An 18,345-nucleotide genomic window follows, 5' to 3' on the forward strand; every position below is an offset into this window, starting at 1 on the left:
CTTTGTCTCACTAAGATATTGCAGGTAATTTTGAGCTGGATTTATTTAGAAACAAGCTCTAACAATGCACCACATCAGAGGAACCAGATTTCCTCCCCTTATTTTAAGAATTAAGCCATCTGTGCATTCTTAATTTAAGAACCTAGTGAAATAGTGCCAAAACAAACAAGAAGGAGGGAGTCAAAATCATGTACAGGACTGATGGGAATCTTCGGAATATTACCAGATTCAGGGCTAAAAGTAAAACCACCACCACATTCATCATAGAACTGCAGTACGCTGATGACAATGCTTTAGTGTCCCTTGTAGAAGAGGAACTACAGAACATACTGGATGCCTTTGCAAAGGCATACAAGCAGCTTGGCCTGGCCATTAACATAAAAAGACCCATATTCTCTACCAACCCCGACCCAACAGAAATACACCTGCTCTGCCCCATCCATTTCTTAGACAACACCAGACTCAAAAATGTGCTAAAGTTACCATATCTTGGCAGCCTTCGCTTCTCCAAAGCCAACAGTGACATTGAAATACATCATCATCTCAGTTGTGCCAGCCAGGCCTTCTCAAGATTGAGTAAAAGGGTATTTGAAAATTGCAACTTTCAGGCCAGAACAAAAATTCTGTTGTACAAAACAGTATTGCTGCCCACCCTACTGTATGGATCAGAAACATGGACCACATATATAACAGGCATCTGAAGGCACTCGAGGCATACCAACAGTGATGCCTCAGGAAGATTCTTAAGATCAGCTGGGAGGATAAGTGCACCAACTTCAGTGTCCTTGAGGAGACCAACATGCCTACTATAACTTCCACCATCGCAGAACATCAGCTGAGATGGACTGGCTATGTCCTCTGCATGTTTGACTGTTGCCTCCTGAAACAAGTCCTTTACTCTCAGCTCGTGACAGGACACCCCAGGAGGACAAAATAAACAATATAAAGATAACATCAAGGCCCACATCAAAAGGCTTGGCATTGAACTTAACACCTGGGAACAAGCAGCAAAAAAAAAAGGAGGCCTGGAGACTGGCTGTCCGTGAGGGTGCGGTGGTGTACGCTACAACCATGACCTCCACTGTGCTGCTGAAAACAAGCACAGACTTAGAAAGGAACGAGTTACCAGAAAGGACCAAACCACATCCTCAGCCACACCTTCACACCCTTGCCCACATTGCCCCAAACTATGCAGCTCCAGGACCGGCCTCTATGCCTACCTGAAGACCCTTAAGGACGTAGGAGAACAGTCATACTTGACCCCGAGTGACTGCTGATGATGGTGCCACACAAGCAGAAATCCCATAATTTGTACCATTAATGAATATGCAAACATAAAAAGATAAAGAAGCCTGAAAAGTTGGTCTTAGAAACGAGTTAACATACATCAAAAACACAACCACAAATTTATTTTGAACTGGATGCTCTGCGCCCTAGAGGACTTTGAGTTTTCTATAAATGCATCACATTAAAAGCGTCACCCAATGAGCTTTGTGATGTTTTGATCCCTGAAGCTAAGCTTCAAATTAATGAGAAAAATAGTTACAAGGAATAAATGGTTTAATAGTGAAAAAATGGCTAAAACACTATACAAACTACAGTTACCAAAAGTGGGAAGAAAATACAAAACAAATCTACATAATTTTTTTTACAAGCCACCTCTTTTTCAAAAGTAAAAACATTCTGAAAATTGCATCATTATAATTTAGGCACCTTAAAAATGATAGAAAACAAGTTCTCAAAACAAAGTGTAAAAAAAAGTGAATTTGAACCCCACATAATTCTAGCATGCATTTAGAAAAAAGGAAAGCAACAATCATTTGCATTTTGATCACACTGATGTATGTCGATCGAGCAGGTATAGCCGTTGTTCGTTGGTAGGGTAAGTCTCACAGAAATGTAAGGCCATTTTTGTCACTCACGTTCCTTTGAAATGTCAACCGGCCAGTTGGTCACACTGTGGCTCAGCAAAGGCATATACAGCTGGGACTGTCTTAAGTCTCAGGTGTCGGAACCTGGGAGTGGTCAGAATAAGAGATACTTTCCCCCCTCGCTCCTGGTTAAGGCTGAAAGATGGAGGCAACATTTGCACTGTGCACAGTGTGGCGATGATGCTACTACTGCAGGAGGACTCGCAGTGATGGGAAGTACAATCACACAGTCAGGGCTGGTTGAAACAGTTTGAAAATGTATACAAAAAGATTTTGTGAAATGATGTCCTGAGAAATCAGTTCACAGTTAAACTATAGCTGCTTCTTCTGGACTAATTTCTTAAGTGATATACAGTGTTAAAAGGCAGAAAAAATGGATGGAACCCCATTTAGTCTCCCTGTTAAAATTCTAACATTATAACTGAGTACAAAGGCCAGTGTAGGGTAAAATAAAAGTCGCATATGTAGACAATCATGAATTATAACAACATAGTCTCAGGCTGAAGAGGCAACCATTTAGAAATACACTTCCTTTTTTTCTGTACAGACACACGAAAAGACATTAAGGCCTAAAGGCCAAAAAACAGTTTGTTAATTCCATAAGCATAACGCTACATTCTGTAATAACAGAAAGAGTCACACCACCTATATGAAAACAGTCCTAATGATTTTCAACCAAAATCATACAAGTGACGGGCAGCCTGATCCATGTAGTGAACCAGCCTTTGCAGTCAAAGCCATGCAGATTGGTCTGTTAAGACATCAGGAAGAGGAAGTGAGATGGGTGATGTGATCTCCCCCTCTAGTGGTTAATGTGATGAGTCAGCACAGTCATGTAGTCCAGTGGTTACAGCAACATAAACCAAAAAAAGGGTAAAGAAAATGGGAACATGTACAGTGTGATGTATAGACAAAGGTTTGGAGATTGTATCAAAGAGAAATGAACAAGGCAGTCATTTTGGGGGATTTGGAGTCATGTAGCTTATCACAGTTTGACAACAGAGCATCCCTATGTGGATGATGCAATGAGAAGGTGGTCATTGAATCCAGCCCTTTGGAGAGGGGGGGGGGGTTAAATTTCTGTTGGGTCCAAATGCTCAAAAATGACTTCCTCCTCTTGAATCATTTTCTCTTCGTGTCTCAGACTGGGGAAAACATTGAATGAGTATGGATTACATTGCTTCAACTTGTGTCACATCACGTAAGATCAGTAATTGAGGAGGAGAAAGCACAATGTGAGGAGACAAAGGAAGATGAGGGGACACGTGTTGGGGGGCATGATGAGGGGCTGCCCTGTGATCCGCTTTCTACACCGACGTCTCTGACTGCAGCCTCATGACAAACTTGTGGCTCTTGGGGTCGATGAACTCCTCACCAAGGCGAAGGAAGGGGAGGGGCGTCACCGTGACGACCAAGGAGAAGTCGAGGCGCCGCAGCGAGAAGACCAGGCCCTGGCGCAGGGCGGTGGTCACTGGCTCCTCGCTCACCAGTGTCCATTGGCGCCCTCTGCCGTTCTCTCTCTGGTACTGCATGGTGGGGCCGGGGGTGAGGTAGCGCTCCAGGAAGGCCTAACGGTGGGAATAATGAAGTCTGGTATCATTTTAACAGCTAAAAGAATCGTTGAAAGCTCCTACAAAAAGTGTTTGATAAAAATATTCTCTCTGTGATTCTGTATTACATGTCACCTAAATCTTTAGGTAAAATATTGAGTATAATATTTATTATGGCACAATGGTGTCGTAATAATAATTAATAATAATTCATGAGTGCAATGATGTGGGAGAAATGTATGAACCACAGCTTTGGCCTGAAGGGATTTTTGTGCGGCGTTTCTATGAGGTGCGCAAAACCCAGGGCTACTACAGGGCCAGTGGATGTAAAAACAACTTATTGCTGCAAGGAATATGCGTGTACCTGAGGCTGGGGCATCTGATGCAATGTAGATATGGTTGTGATTCATGAGAGCTGTGTCATATAACTAGCGTGGCTTGCGCTTGGGTCAGAGCGCAGGGGACAAAGCACAACGTATTGTTATAGACAAGTTCCTCGGACAACGCTGATATCTTGTGTATACAAGAGTCGTTATTAGCTGAACAAGATTTAGACAAACTTAATTCTGTTAAAAATGATTTCCATGGGGCAGGGGATTCCACAACAGACCTAAGCATGGGGATAGTGCGTGGCAGAGTACCTGGGGCAGTAGCCATTCTCTGGCACAAGAAATACGTATGATCTACTGATCAGTGTGATTAGATTAGAGGTGGACTGGTGCAGAGCAATCAAAGTTGTACATAATAAGAATGTCTTTATAATTCTAAATGTTTACACTCCTTATGAATGTTACCAAAAGAATACCTTAATAGGCTCGCTTTTATTAGTGCATTTATTAAAGAAAGTGCATATATGTGCATATTTGTTGTGGGAGAGATGAATGCTGATATCTCAGATATTAATTCCTTATTTGGTCAACATCTAATCTGGTTTTGTCAAGATTGCAAGTTGGTTGTTTCTAGTAAAGTGCTGCTATCAGTAAATAGCTACACATATACCAGTGAAGCATGGCATACAATATCCTGGCTGGATCACTGTATAGTATGTACAGCCGATGCTCATTAATGTTTAGAGCAAGTGGAGCGCTTGTATGGTCTGGCCACAACAGATCACATACCTGTGTCTATGATATTAAATGTGAAGAGTCTACCTGAGTTGACCAGTTATGATAACCATGAACAAAGTGGGAAAGTAGATTGGTCTAGGCTTACAGAAGATGACTTAAAGCATTATAATTCAATGACTGACAACAGCCCAAGTAATATGGATATACCATTTGATGCTATTCTGTGCGGCAGCATTAACTGTAAAAACCAAAACCACAACCATGATATGTGTATAATGTATGATAAAATTGTGAATTGTCTTAATAATGGCAGTAAATCATTCTACCAAAAAGGGCTAAACAACATAACGTCAGGCCAGGATGGAATGAATATGTAGCTGAACTACATGTAGAGGCCAAATAAGCTTTTAAAAACTGGGTCTTATCGGGAAAAGCTAGGCATGGCCCAGAGTGTGAACACAAGAAACACACTAACGCTAGACTTAAATATGCTGTATGTTTTATTAAAAGAAATGAGCAGGCCATGAGGGCAAACTCCATGGCCAAAAAGCTTCAGCAGAATAATGTCTATGACTTCTGGAAGGAAGTTAAGGTTATTAATAATAGTAAGATGCCCTTGCCATTCAGCATTGATGGGATTACTGGGCCTGAAAATATTGCTTAACTGTGGCGAAAACACTAGAGATATTTTTAATTGTGTCAAGAGTGATGAATTTAATGTGGGTGATGTCTCTAACAATGATGATGTGGTTATTAGATCTGATGAAGTGTGCTATGTCATTGAGAAATTGTCAGAGAACAAAGCATGTGGGCTTGACCAAATAACAGTAGAACATCTGAAGTATGCTAGCCACAGAATCTCAGTGTTACTGGCTATGTGTTTTTCTGGATTGTTAATGCATGGCATACTACCTGACTCTATGTTGTCTGTCTTAGTAGTGCCAGTAATCAAAGACAAAACCGATAAAATATCCAGCATAGAAAATTATAGGCCCACTGCTCTGGCTAGCATACTATCCAAAGTATTAGAACGAATTCTCTTGGATAGGCTTCAACAATACATATCAACTACTGACAATCAAGTTGGTTTTAAAAATAAACATGGCACAGATCTGTGCATATATGCTCTGAAGGAAGTTGTTGGTAAGTATCGAAGACATAACAGTACAGTATTTATGTGTTTCCTGGATGCATCAAAAGCTTTTGACCGAGTTAATCATGGTAATTTGTTTGTTAAACTAAAAGAGCGAGGGGTCCCCTCTTATTTGATAAAGATCTTGCCTTGTTGGTATTCACATCAAACCATGCAAGTTAGATGTGGTAAGAGTATATCTGTACCCTTCCCAATGACCAATGGGGTCCGACAAGGTGGAATACTGTCACCTGTTCTATTCAATGTGTATATGGATGATCCCTCTAAAAAGTTAAAAGAGTGTAAGACTGGCTGTATGGTGGGGGATAGTCTTATTAACCATCTGATGTACGCTGATGACTTAGTCGTCCTGTCTCCTTATAGTGCTGGCTTATAGCAACTGCTCAGAGTCTGCTCAAGTTATGGTGTACAGAATGACATTAAATTTAACTCAAAAAAGAGTGTTATCATGATTGCTAAAACCAAGGAGTATCAGAAGCAACATTTTCCTCCATTCTTCTTGGCAGACCAAGCACTAAATGTGGGGAACAAAGTAAGATATCTGGGTCACATCAACAGGAATGATTCATGTGATGACGATGATGTGCAGCACCAGTGTTGCAAACTGTATGCACAAACCAATATGCTGGCATGCAAATTTCATATGTGTACAGATGATGTTAAAACTGCTCTTTTTATGGTCTACTGTACTCCACTCTATACAGTCCACTTGTGGTGCGATTATAGCAAAGCAAAAACGAAAAAGCTGCAAGTAGCATATAATGATGCTTTCAGAATCTTGCTCAAGCTTCCAAGATGGACAAGTGCAAGTCATATGTTTGTGACTAGCAATGCTCCCACTTTTCATGCTGTGTTGAGGAATTTTATGTATAAATTTAAGTGCCGATTAATTGATTCCAAAAATGTAATTATAATGCTCTTAATTGAGCCTACACAAAGTGACACAAGATACTCCTCTTGTTTCTGGAAACATTGGAACAAATGTCTGTATAGGTTTTAATCATTGTGGACTTGTGAACTGCTATTAGCTATATTTTTGTGTTGTTGTCCTGTCTTGTACTTTTCTTTTTAATATGGACCTACCTATGTGTCTGAATAAAGTAAGATTTGAATAATTAACAATAATAACAATTAATCTGAGGAGAGCAATAACCATTTAGACAAGGCAATGTTTGCTGCCTTCTGAGTGCTTAAGAGTAAATTTTGATAGATTGCACTTCCCTTTTATCTGATTTCGATTGCATTTTTGTGTGAAATGCATTCATCAAACGCACATTACAGTACCATGGACACACAAATTTAACATGTTTAGCCAAAGTGAGCCACAGCGCTTTGTGCATTTTTACATGTTTTACGCTGAACTCTTGTTCATCATTTGTGTGTGTGACATTCTTCTGTAAGAAGTGGGGTTGTTGTGAAGCGTCTAGTGTGTTGCTGTAGTGTTCTGTGCCTGTCGCGTCTCACTCTCAACCTTCACTGCTGGCTACCAGAAATGCGAACAGGACAGCCAAGCACGTAAGTCTCTCCCTGCCAGTACATATAGCCTCTCCAACAGCAAGCCCTGTGTACTGCCTCCTCATGGCAACACACGGTAACTGGGTACACCTTGGACCCTGACTGAACTACAAGGGACTCGTTGGAGGTCTGGCCCCTAGACTGGTGTGTGGATATTCCCTGATGCCCACGAACCAGCCCCCAGCTATGGATTAAATAGTGCCATTGCCTAGTGGATACATTGGGAGAGGAATAGGCTACGGGAGTAAACCCCTACTGAAAATTAACGTCTACATTGCTGTTGTTTTTTGTTTTTCTTGCTCTTTTGTATCCATTTAAGTTGGAGAGTACTGCTGGCGTTGTGTGTGGGTACCACTTCTCCCTCCCGTAGCCCCCCCTTCCCATCCACCCCTGTATGTATGTGTTATGTTTATCTGTTGTCTTGTTTCACCACCGTTTATTGTAAAGCGACTTTGAGTGTTAGAAAAGTGCTATATAAGATTGATTTATTATTATTATTATCATTTATAACTGCTTTCTTGATCAAACCAAAGATCAGGTTAAAGTAAAAAAAATCCAACAAAGACTATATCAGTTTTTTACAAACAGGGTCTTGTTTTTGTACTTTCTTACCATCATGCGTTTTAGTTACGATATAATTTTAGTCACCAGGTTTGGTTTTTGAGATTTTGAACACAGAACCACCACTTGACAGAGCTTTATATTGGCATCTTATGGGGCAACCTTACACAAGCTTTAAACCTGTTCTTTCAAAAGAACAAATAAACCGTCATGCCTAAAGTTATACCGTGTACATAATTTCACATTATTTATGACTTCTAAGTTTATCAGCAGGCAGTTTATCGATGGTTGCTACTTCTGACGGTAAATAAAGGATGCTCATTCCTTCAAGGTAAACCAGGCACTTCCTCAGCAATTCAGTCAAGCATTGATAACATTGGAAATTTGGTGTAATACTGTTTAAGTCTTGCTTTTGTTTTCATTTCCAAATAGGTAGTTTAGGTAACTGGGTTAAACTGGACTTGCTGAAGCATGCAAAGCTGTTGTAAAGCTGTGTCCAGTGGCGATCGCAGATCCAAAATCTCAACAACAAAACTGGTGAGCAAAAATCATATAATAGATATGCATGATGGCAAAAACTATGAAAATAAGACCAAGGTTGTACAAAAACTGAATTATTTTTTAAGCCGCAATGCTTCTAGGTGAAGGTCACTAAGGGCACCCACCTTGGGGGTCATGTTGTGCGTGATGCAGAACTGAAGATGTGTGAGGATGCTCTCCATGCTGTGGAAGGGCTGCTGACGGGTGGTCCTCAGGTACTTCTGCATGGCTCTGGCCATGGGGGCAAAAATGGCCTGGGCAGCCTCCCGGGGATCCATCACCTCTCTGGGGTGTTTAGGGGAAGACGCGACCTCGTCCTCATGAAGGCGCTTGATGTGTGTGAAGGCCTCCTCAACTGCTACTACCAGCCTGGTTGGGATAATGGGAGGTTTAAATAGTATTATATTCAGCTATGTGCTAATTACATGCAATAAGAGTTTGCAACAGCTTATATTTTATCTTAAGAGTGTTGTATTATTTAAGAGTATACTGGAGTGCAATGGCTCTCTAACTGAGGCAAAAAGGACCACATGGGATTCATGAAAATGTCTAAGGGGGTTCACATCAAAATAAGATATACTTAATTACTTTTGCTTTCTTTAAAGCAGATCCACTAATAGAATACAAGAGATTTACCAAGTCGTAGGTTTTATTCCCCATATGTACATTAAAAATCAAACAGCTGCGAAATTCTTTTCTAAATAACTCTCCTGAGAAAAGGGTTCTTAGGACAGATCTGACTGAATGGGGGTCTGTAGTCTAATGCCTATGTGTTTGGAGATCCTTAGCATGACAAAATGTCAAATTTCCGTAATCATGAAACCCTGTTCATAGTTCTTCAGCTTGATTGCTCTTCACAGTAACCGTATTTCCCGGACTATAAGTTGCTATTTTTATCCTCGCCTGGCTGGTCTTGCAACTTATATTCCAAAGCGACTTATACAATGTAATTTTGTGGGATGAATACACAGCATTTCAAATAAGGCCACTAGACAGCACTGTTTAATCTTGTGACTCAATTGAAAATACTGTACCAGTGATGTCTTCATGCATGCCCAATATATAGACTGTACCAGTCTATATATTACAATAGTATATATAGACTGTACCAGTGACGCGTGGGTCAGGCGGGTTCGGGTAAACTTACTAGGAGAATTTCACGTGTTCGGGCCGGCAGGTCAAAAAGTGATAAAGCAGTGCTCCGAGTAAGTTATAAATAACTTAACAGAAACATTGCATGCAATATGCTAGGCTGTGTGTTACTAGACCACCTTCTCTTCCCCCTTTTCTCTCCCTCTCTCTCGCTCTCTCTCTCTCTCTCTCTCTCTAAGACACATAGGCAAGCAGCTTTATCATAAATTTGTGATTGTAGTTTTGGTCAGTGCATGTGTTTCAGAGTGCTGAGGCTTCCCCTACAAGTTTTTTTCCCAGTGGTATCCGTAGCCTTTGTTAACGCCGCCAAAACTCTTTCTTTGGTCAGAGAGACAAGGCATGTGTGTGAGTGGAGAGAAGGAAAGAGACAGAGTTCATGTCTTTAATGAAGGTTTACTTGTTTTGCTGCTATTCAACAATAAAGAACACCGTTTGGAACAATTCATCTGTTTATTTAGTAGCCTAGACCAGACGCCGTTAGGCTAATATAAGTCAGTCAGTCAAATAAATTCAGGGGCGTCCGGGTGGCGTGGCGGTCTATTCCATTGCCTACCAACAGGGGGATCGCCGGTTCGAATCCCTGTGTTACCTCTGGCTCGGTCGGGCATCCCTACAGACACAATTGGCCGTGTATGTGGGTGGGAAGCCGGATGTGGGTATGTGTCCTGGTCGCTGCACTAGTGCCTCCTCTGGTCGGTCGGGGTGCCTGTTCAGGGGAGAGGGGCAACTGGGGGAAATAGCGTGATCATCCCATGTGCTATGTCTCTCTGGCAAAACTCCTCACTCTCAGGTGAAAAGAAGTGGCTGGCGACTCCATGTGTATCGGAGGAGACATGTGGTAGTCTGCAGCCCTCCCTGGATCAGCAGAGGGGGTGGAGCAGTGACCGGGATGGCTCAGAAGAGTGGGGGAATTGGCCGGATACAATTGGGGAGAAAAGGGGGCGAAAATCCAAAAAAAAAAAAAATCAAATAAATAGGCTATGCCTTGCAATCAGTGTATTATGCTGGGCAAACAGCCCAAAAACAAAATAGTACAACTGCTCACTTTGCTGTAGCCTAGGCTAAATTTGGAGGTTTTTGATTTGGGATGGGTTCAGGTGGTTATTTTAGCGGGTCAGGCAGTGCGGATTTGCTTTCCTATTGGGTCGGGTGGATGCGAGTATTAAAAAGCCCCGACCTGCAACATCACTACTGTACTACCATATAAATGCAACTTATACACTGAAGGGACTTACAAGTTTTTTTCTCTCGCAACAAAACTTTTTTTGCTGAGTGCAACATACTTCGGTGTGACTTGTAGTCCAATAAATACGGTAAATCCCGCTATCATATCATCCATCCATCCATTATCCTGCTCTCAGGGTTGCTGGAGCCTATCCCAGCAGTCATTGCGCAGCAGGCGGGGAGACACCCTGGACAGGCTGCCAAGCCATCACACACACACACACACACACACACACACACACACACACACACACACACACACACACACACACACACACACACACACACACACACACACACACATTCATACCTAGGGACAATTTAGTATGGCCGATTCACCTGACCTACATATCTTTGGACTGTGGGAAGAAACAGGAGCACCCGGTGGAAACCCACGCAGACAACTTGCAAATTCCACAAAGAGGACGTACCAGGACGACCCCCAAGATTGGACTATCCCGGGGCTAGAACCCAGGACCTTCTTGCTGTGAGGCGACCGCGCTAACCACTGTGCCACCGTGCCGCCTGGCATCATATCATATCAAATCTAATGAAAATTTAAACTGAGCAGTTTCTATTTTACCTGGCCTTGCGTTTGCGGATCCTACGGTCCATCTCAGCCTCCTCATAGTAGTATTCGTTGTGGGAATTGTCTCTCCTCCTTGCGGCTGCTGCTATCATGGCCCGAGACTGGCCTGTAGAGTTATTGGTGGGGTTCTCTACAAGCCAACATAAAAACATTTAATCAATGCTCGGTTATGGTAGGGATTAGTAGATTACATTAAACATTTTTTACATATTTAAGCATTTAGCTAATGCACTTACTGGAAAATGTTCTGTAGAAGAGTGGTGGTAAAATAAGCTTGAATCCCTAGGTAATTCCTAAGTGCATTTATGTATTTATGGTAAAGTTAGTTATTTATAGTTAGTCATAGTTTTCTTGGTTCTGTGTGACAAGTTTCACATTAATTTACAATACCATACATAAATCAAGGGATTTGCACAGCGAAAAAGATATTTGTAGATAATATCTGAGCTAGCTCTTCACTCTTATATGATGCTATACTGGAAAAATGACATCAGAGATGTAAGGCTGTATTTACCATCCAGAGAGTAAACCTTGAAACCAGTCATCTTCTTTGAGAGGATGGACTTGGGCAGGTTGAGCAGGGCAGGGTTGTAGACAGGGAAGTCGCTGTAATAACGGTCTAAAACCCAGACGGCTGCCCGCTGGATGCTGAAATAACAAGTTGACATTCATTATTACCAGAGCAAATACAAGTCAGATGTCAACTCATCTCTTTGTCTACCAACACGGGGATTGGTGGTTCAAAACCCCGTGTTAACTCCGGCTTGGTCGTGCATCCCTACAGACACAATTGGCCTTGTATGTGGATGGGAAGCCGGATGTGGGTATGTGTCCTGGTCGCTGCACTAGTGCCTCCTCTGGTCGGTCGGGGCGCCTGTTCAGGGGGGAGGGAGAACTGGGGGAATAGCGTGATCCTCTCATGCGCTACATCCCCCTGGCGAAACTCCTCACTGTCAGGTGAAAAGAAGCGGCTGGCAACTCCACATGTATCGGAGGAGGCATGTGGTAGTCTGCAGCCCTGCCCAGATCAGCAGAGTGGGTGGAGCAGTGACCAGGACAGCTCGGAAGAGTGGGGTAATTGGCCAGGTACAATTGGGGAGAAAAAGAGGGGAGGAGGAATCAAAAAAAAAAAAGAAGAAAAAAAGATGTCAACCCATCTCTTGTGCGATGGCAGTACATACATAATGGTAAATGAAGGTACTGTGGACTTATGGACATAATTCACCATAGCTTGTTTGTATGAAGTTGACATGTTCACGTTAAGGGCTCGGGGTGTGGCCAGGGTGACGCAGCACCATGTGGTTGGGTGGGGTAGTGTATATAAGAAAATAAACAACACACGTGAGGTGGTGGTCAAAAAGAAAAGCTGTTCGTCTCTTTTTTCATCCCCACAAGTCTGCAGTCAGCAGAATACATTTTCATCCATCACCACGCCCACCACGGTCCCCTGCAGCCTCCCTATGATGGCCGTTCCATGTCCTGGAGACTGGGAACAAGCACTTTGTCGTGGACCAGGCCCCCATCCCCCAACAATGCCCCCAAGGCTCCTCCACCCCCCACCTTACCCCCACGCCGCCGAAGGGTCCCTAAGACCCCTCCAGCCGGAGTTCCTGGCCCCTGCTCTCGTTCGGCAGAGCCGCTGCGGCTGGACCATCCAGCCTCCGCCACGTTAACTCTTCCTGTTATGGTAAATGCTGGGGGGATGTGTGTCACCATAGCTTGTTTGTATGACGTACTTGCCTTAAGGGCTCAGGGTGTGGCCATGGTGACGCAGCGCCATGTGATTGGGCAGGGTAGTGAATATAAGGAAATAAATGACACACGCGAGGTGGTGGTCCAAGGGAGAAGTTGTTCGTCTCCATTTTCTCCCAACTTCGACAGTATTGTCTTTTATGCAACAGAATTATACTGCTTAAGAAGTACATGACTGATCAGAGAGTGAGTTTACAAAGATTTCTCCTCTAAACAGATGATCTTCTTATATGATTCAAACCTGCCGAGACTATAAATCTGACATAGGGCTATGTAAATAAACCTGACTTCACCAACCTGAGGTGGCCCACATTGTAGAACTTGCTTGCTCCATCCGTGGTCCTGACCACCTTGAGGCAAAAGGCCGGCTGTAGGTGTCTGACCTCAAGCAACACCAGGGCCAGGTACTGGATGAAGAGGAGGGCGTCCACCAGCGAGGCGGCGTACTCCACGATCCCCCTATAGTCCCTCTCCCTGGGCTCCAGCACACGCACGCCATAGAACAGCCAATAGGACGCCACGAATAGGAACACCAGTACCATCAGCAGACAGCGGAAGACAAAGAACCGTGGCAGGGTGGCACGAGGTGGTCTGAGGAACAGTGCCCAGGAGGAGATGAGGAGGACCAGGAGTTTGAAGGCCAGTGAAACATAGAGGCCTTCGCAGGGCGTGCCACATGGGTCCAGGGTGTCACGCCACAGTACCTGGGGGAGGACCAGGAAGGCCAGAGGGGTGATCAGGGCAAAGAGGCTGAGGCAGCCGCCCAGCGCTGGGCCAACGAAGCGCTTGCACTCCAGCGGAGTGGACTCCTCTAGTTCTTTGGAGACGCGTGTCAGATCTTCGTTGGAGACGCTGTGCTCCGAGGTACCAGTGACCACTGTGGTGGTCTCGCCCCAGTTGTCATCCTGTAGGATCAGAGAGATGAAGAAATGGTAATGAATATGAAATCTAATTTTACTACCTCTCGTTCAATTTAAAGCAGCGGGTATCATTCTGGTCCTCAGGGACCCACATGTTGCTGGTTTTCTACTCTGCCAGGTAGTTTATTACATTCACATGTTGTTCTAGGTCTAAAAACTCACCGATTAAAGGTTAAAATAAGTAAGTAAATAAGCAAGCAAATAACGTTTATTTAGATAGCACCTTTCACAGACAGTCTCAAAGTGCTTCACAATGAAAGAAAAGGGAAAAAAATGAAGATTTAAAAGATAAACAGATTACATAAACTAAAAAATAATAAGCAATGCACAAATTAAACAAAAGCCAGACTAAACAGGCGAGTTTGCTGGTAATATAATGATAATAACAACTGAAACAATAGGTTAATATAAGAAAAAACAACCTCATGGCAGAATAGAAAACCAGTAGTACTGCAGCTCCCAAAAGCCTTGATTGAGAACGAGTAGGTTTAAAGTGAACACTGATGCAGAAACCCAGTTTGTGATGGAAGCCAGCTATGGAACTAAAGGCAGAAAATGTTTTGTTTTGTTTTCCGTCGAGTGTCCCCTACATCACAGATGATAAAACTGAATCTCATTACTTAAACACTTTACTTGGCCTCCATATGAGAATAACCAATAAAAGATGGAAGGTTTACAATCTTCATACTGGAAAGTTAAAGGGCTCTGAGTAGTTTTCTCAACTCATTGAACAACACACAATGATTCTGATTCCGAATGGAATGATAGTCTACTCTTACTATGTTGAGTAACTTTATTTATGGGTTGTTCACATGATACACATAAGAGGTCATATATTGTGATGGCAATATATTATGAAAGTAGTACATCTAAATCTAAGCAGGGAAGAAAATCAACAAATTTCAGAGAAAAATGGGGCCCTTCTATACAGTGGGCAAATAGTTGATGATTAACAATATTGTAAAAGTATGTTTGCAAGAGTTATTATCTAACAAGCAGTGATAGTGGGTCTCTTCTATAAACACCGCACTAGTAAAACACATTAACAGACATAATAAGTGGTCTGGGGAAACACCTTATACATGGGTGGTATAAACATAAAGATGGGTATAAAGGTGGTATAAAGGGTAAATATACAATACATACAAAAATTACAGCAATATAACCACAGCAAATCTGAGTATTAATAATTGACTAAACTGAACTAAATACTGGATAGCATGGACAAACAGGGCTATTCTGAACCACATTTTAAAATGGAAAGACTTGTACAGGATGAGGCAGTGTGACTGACCCTGTCATCTCCACGGGTGGACTCTGCATCCAGCAGGGGCTCCCCGGGAGCCTGGATGGTGACTGATTTATCTCCACGGCTGCTACTTTCTCGGCTCTTAGACCGGTGCCTGTCCCTGCGATCCCTGGAGGACACACACAGGGCAGCAGCAACCACCAGGATTATTGGTATTTGAGTAAGCTACATTTTAAATGTGGCAAGACATTTCTCAGTACAGCCAAAGGGTTCCTGAATCTAATCATCTATGGAAATATACCAGCGTGCTCCAAGGACAGACATCTACAACCTGTAAATTAGATTTTACAACATCACATTTAGCAGACGCTCATCTGGAGCAACTTCCAAGAGTCAAAATTAGCAGATACATTGATGTGTGACCTACAGACACCTTAATATACTGAATAGTCATCTTATTATAGCCAAGAATGCATTTCTTGTCATATACAATCAGTGTAAGTGTAGAATAGGTAGATAACCAACACACAAATAACACGAGTCATAGTGGATATAAATTAGCCAGGGGATGCCACAAATCAGTGTCATAGACGTATCATAGTCAAGAGTGCATGTCATGCTGAGTGCAAATACTGTAAGTGAATAGGGAGACCACTAACAGTGACATGTGTAATAGTACTACATGAATCAAATTAGAAATGAGCTGGACAATGCCAAAATCAGATTAACACACATGTTTAGAGATGATCTATGGATTTGGGCCTGGAAAAGGAAAAGTCTGTAGTTCTGGTGCAAGACAGTTCATTTCAACATTTTTGGGCCAAGTGAGAAAACTCTGGACCTAGAGCATTATTAGCTAAAAAATACAATTGAAATGGCATCTACCGGCAACATACCCTTTGGTTGGATCTGTCATTAATTGAATTACAAAAAAAGACAAACTATATATATGACACAAATACAGTATTTGTGGTTGATTGCTTGCATGGCATGTTAGAAATAATACACATTCACAATATTATAACCATACTTAGACACTTCACCCTGGTTGTTAAACACATAAATACTTTTAAAGTTGGATGTTTGCCTCAAACAACAAAGGATGTTGGGAGACTGTGTGACATGAATCTCCTCTTAAGGAGAGCAATACAAGTCAAACATGAGATCAAACGTTTATCCAATTGCTCAGAGATAGCCGGATGCATTTGTCCACCATGTCCGTGGTCACGTACAGACCCCTGCTGGCCAAGAATCAAATCCTATCACAAACTTTCTTTGTGTCTCCTCTTCTCTGTCTCCCTCCCAACTTTCCAACTGTGTGACCAAATGAGTACAAGTACTACAATGAAAGAACTGCCCAATAAATAAATAAATAAATAAATACATCTATTTGAAGTAACATTACAAAATTCTTCCCCGAGTTAAGACTGCACAGGGTTACACTCAAGTAAAATTTATTCATGAATGTGAGTCTCCAGTGGCTCCAGTGGCAAACCCTGGGTGGAAAAAAAAATCCTCTCATTGAAGCATCCTCTAAATCCTCTCATTGTGCAATATGTAGATAAAAGACTCTTCCAATGATGGGCCAAAATTCATATGGGGGGGGGGTATCACGGAAGGGCTATAAGAAGTCAAAACACAGTATCTGGTAAATATACAGATGGAAAATCCACACACCGAGAAACATCTAAATTTTGACAATAAAACTGAACTCAAAAGTTACAATATCTAAATCTAAATTCTATCTAAAAGTAGATTCTAGACACAAGTTTTTATCTGAATCTGAATTCAAGACTTACAATGCTTTATTTCTGTTATGTTTTCTTGGGGCTTTGGGATTCGATTAAATAGCAAATGACTTTTTCAGCACATACAGAAACCCAGGTACAACTCCTGCACAACCTTGTTCGTTTAAAACCCATCGACAGCAACTGCTCCATCCTACCTGTGCTTGCGGGAACTGCGGGAGTGAGAGGACTTGTAGGAGTAGCCCGAGTACTGCGACTCGTTGTCCATGTCCCGGGTCGGCAGTGGGCGGGCTTTGCGGGCCCCCCCCCCTCCTCCTCCTCCTCCCGAGCCGCGCTGCTCACCCGCTCCTCCCAGCTGACTCTTGCGCTCAGAGATAGACTTGGTGGAGAGGGCCAGAGGCAGCTTGAGCAGGTCAACCTTACTCCTGAGGGACTCTATCTTGAAGGCCGACGAGGAGGGAGCAGGAGAAGGGAGTCAGGAGGACAGGACGGGCAGCGGCGAGGAGGAGATGAAGAGGGAGGTGGGTGGGGGGGTGTCGAGGGATGGGAGAGAGGGCAGAGGAGAGGATGGTAGGTAGGAGTGTTGTGGTGGGGGAACGCTCAGGTGGCCAGGATCTGAAAAAAAGGGATGGGACAATACATTAAGGAAAACATTCACCCTTAGTATCACTTTAAGATGTCACATGGACAGAATGAGCTGTGGATCACATCATTCTGTTTAGAGGTCAAAGCCTACAGAGCTAATTACTGAATTACTGTAGTTTTAAAAGCTAATAAGATTTCTCGAGCTACAAACAAGGTTAGTTGCTTGTTACACAAAAACAGGCCTGAAAACCACCTCAGGCCCCTTCATAGCACAGTTTCTTCCGATCACTGGTACTCCTTGAGGCTGATACACAATCTAATGCAATTTATCCCAGTCTCAGTGTACCCATGCTGTAAATTAAGTCAATTCAGTTACATGACAGACCCCATTTTAGGGGAGACCTTTATCCAAGGCACCTTACAGCATAAAAGGCACTATTTTTGTGAGCAGAGAACGGTAAGACCCAACTGGGTATCGAACCCACAACCCTGGCAGTGAGTCATGCTCTATCCTTTAAGACACATGGCACATAGCAGTCATTCCTAGAGACTGGGTCGCAACCCATGGGTCACATGAGATTTTATTTTAGTCGCCAAATAAATTTGTAGAATTTCTTCCAGTCTTTTATTTTTATTCTTTATTTTATTCTTATTTAAGATTTATCCCTGCAGTACACCTTTGAGCCACATGAGTGAGCTCGTTGGTATTGCTACCACACTCACGGTTTCAGCGATAACACAGAACACAGAAATAGACAAAAAGCTGCACTGGATATGCACGCTGCACTCTCCCCTATTAAACCAGACTG

At 42.7% G+C, this 18,345-nt stretch overlaps 1 protein-coding gene across 1 annotated transcript; it reads right to left on the reverse strand.

The window, feature by feature from the left end:
- Positions 1 to 1,457: 1,457 nt before the first annotated feature.
- Positions 1,458 to 17,405, reverse strand: LOC130123971 (vang-like protein 2). The gene is made up of 7 exons (XM_056293317.1): positions 17,149 to 17,405; positions 15,249 to 15,372; positions 13,332 to 13,939; positions 11,797 to 11,930; positions 11,277 to 11,412; positions 8,443 to 8,686; positions 1,458 to 3,499 (listed from the first exon to the last, which is right to left on the reverse strand). Exons 1-7 carry the CDS (start codon positions 17,217 to 17,219, stop codon positions 3,239 to 3,241), a joined length of 1,578 nt encoding a protein of 525 aa, XP_056149292.1. The 5' UTR covers positions 17,220 to 17,405; the 3' UTR covers positions 1,458 to 3,238.
- Positions 17,406 to 18,345: the final 940 nt, after the last annotated feature.

Source organism: Lampris incognitus, chromosome 14, assembly GCF_029633865.1.
Source record: "Lampris incognitus isolate fLamInc1 chromosome 14, fLamInc1.hap2, whole genome shotgun sequence".
Classification (NCBI taxonomy): Eukaryota; Metazoa; Chordata; class Actinopteri; order Lampriformes; family Lampridae; genus Lampris; species Lampris incognitus.

Bases quoted from the DNA above. Each gene is read 5' to 3' on its own strand.
- LOC130123971 (XM_056293317.1), bottom strand. From the start codon at position 17,219: ATGGACAACGAGTCGCAGTACTCGGGCTACTCCTACAAGTCCTCTCAC. The intron at 11,931-13,331 runs GTTGGTGAAGTC...TTGTTATTTCAG, and splicing joins TACAATGTGGGCCACCTCAG to CATCCAGCGGGCAGCCGTCT. The intron at 3,500-8,442 runs GTGGGTGCCCTT...TCCCACCGTTAG, and splicing joins CGCACAACATGACCCCCAAG to GCCTTCCTGGAGCGCTACCT.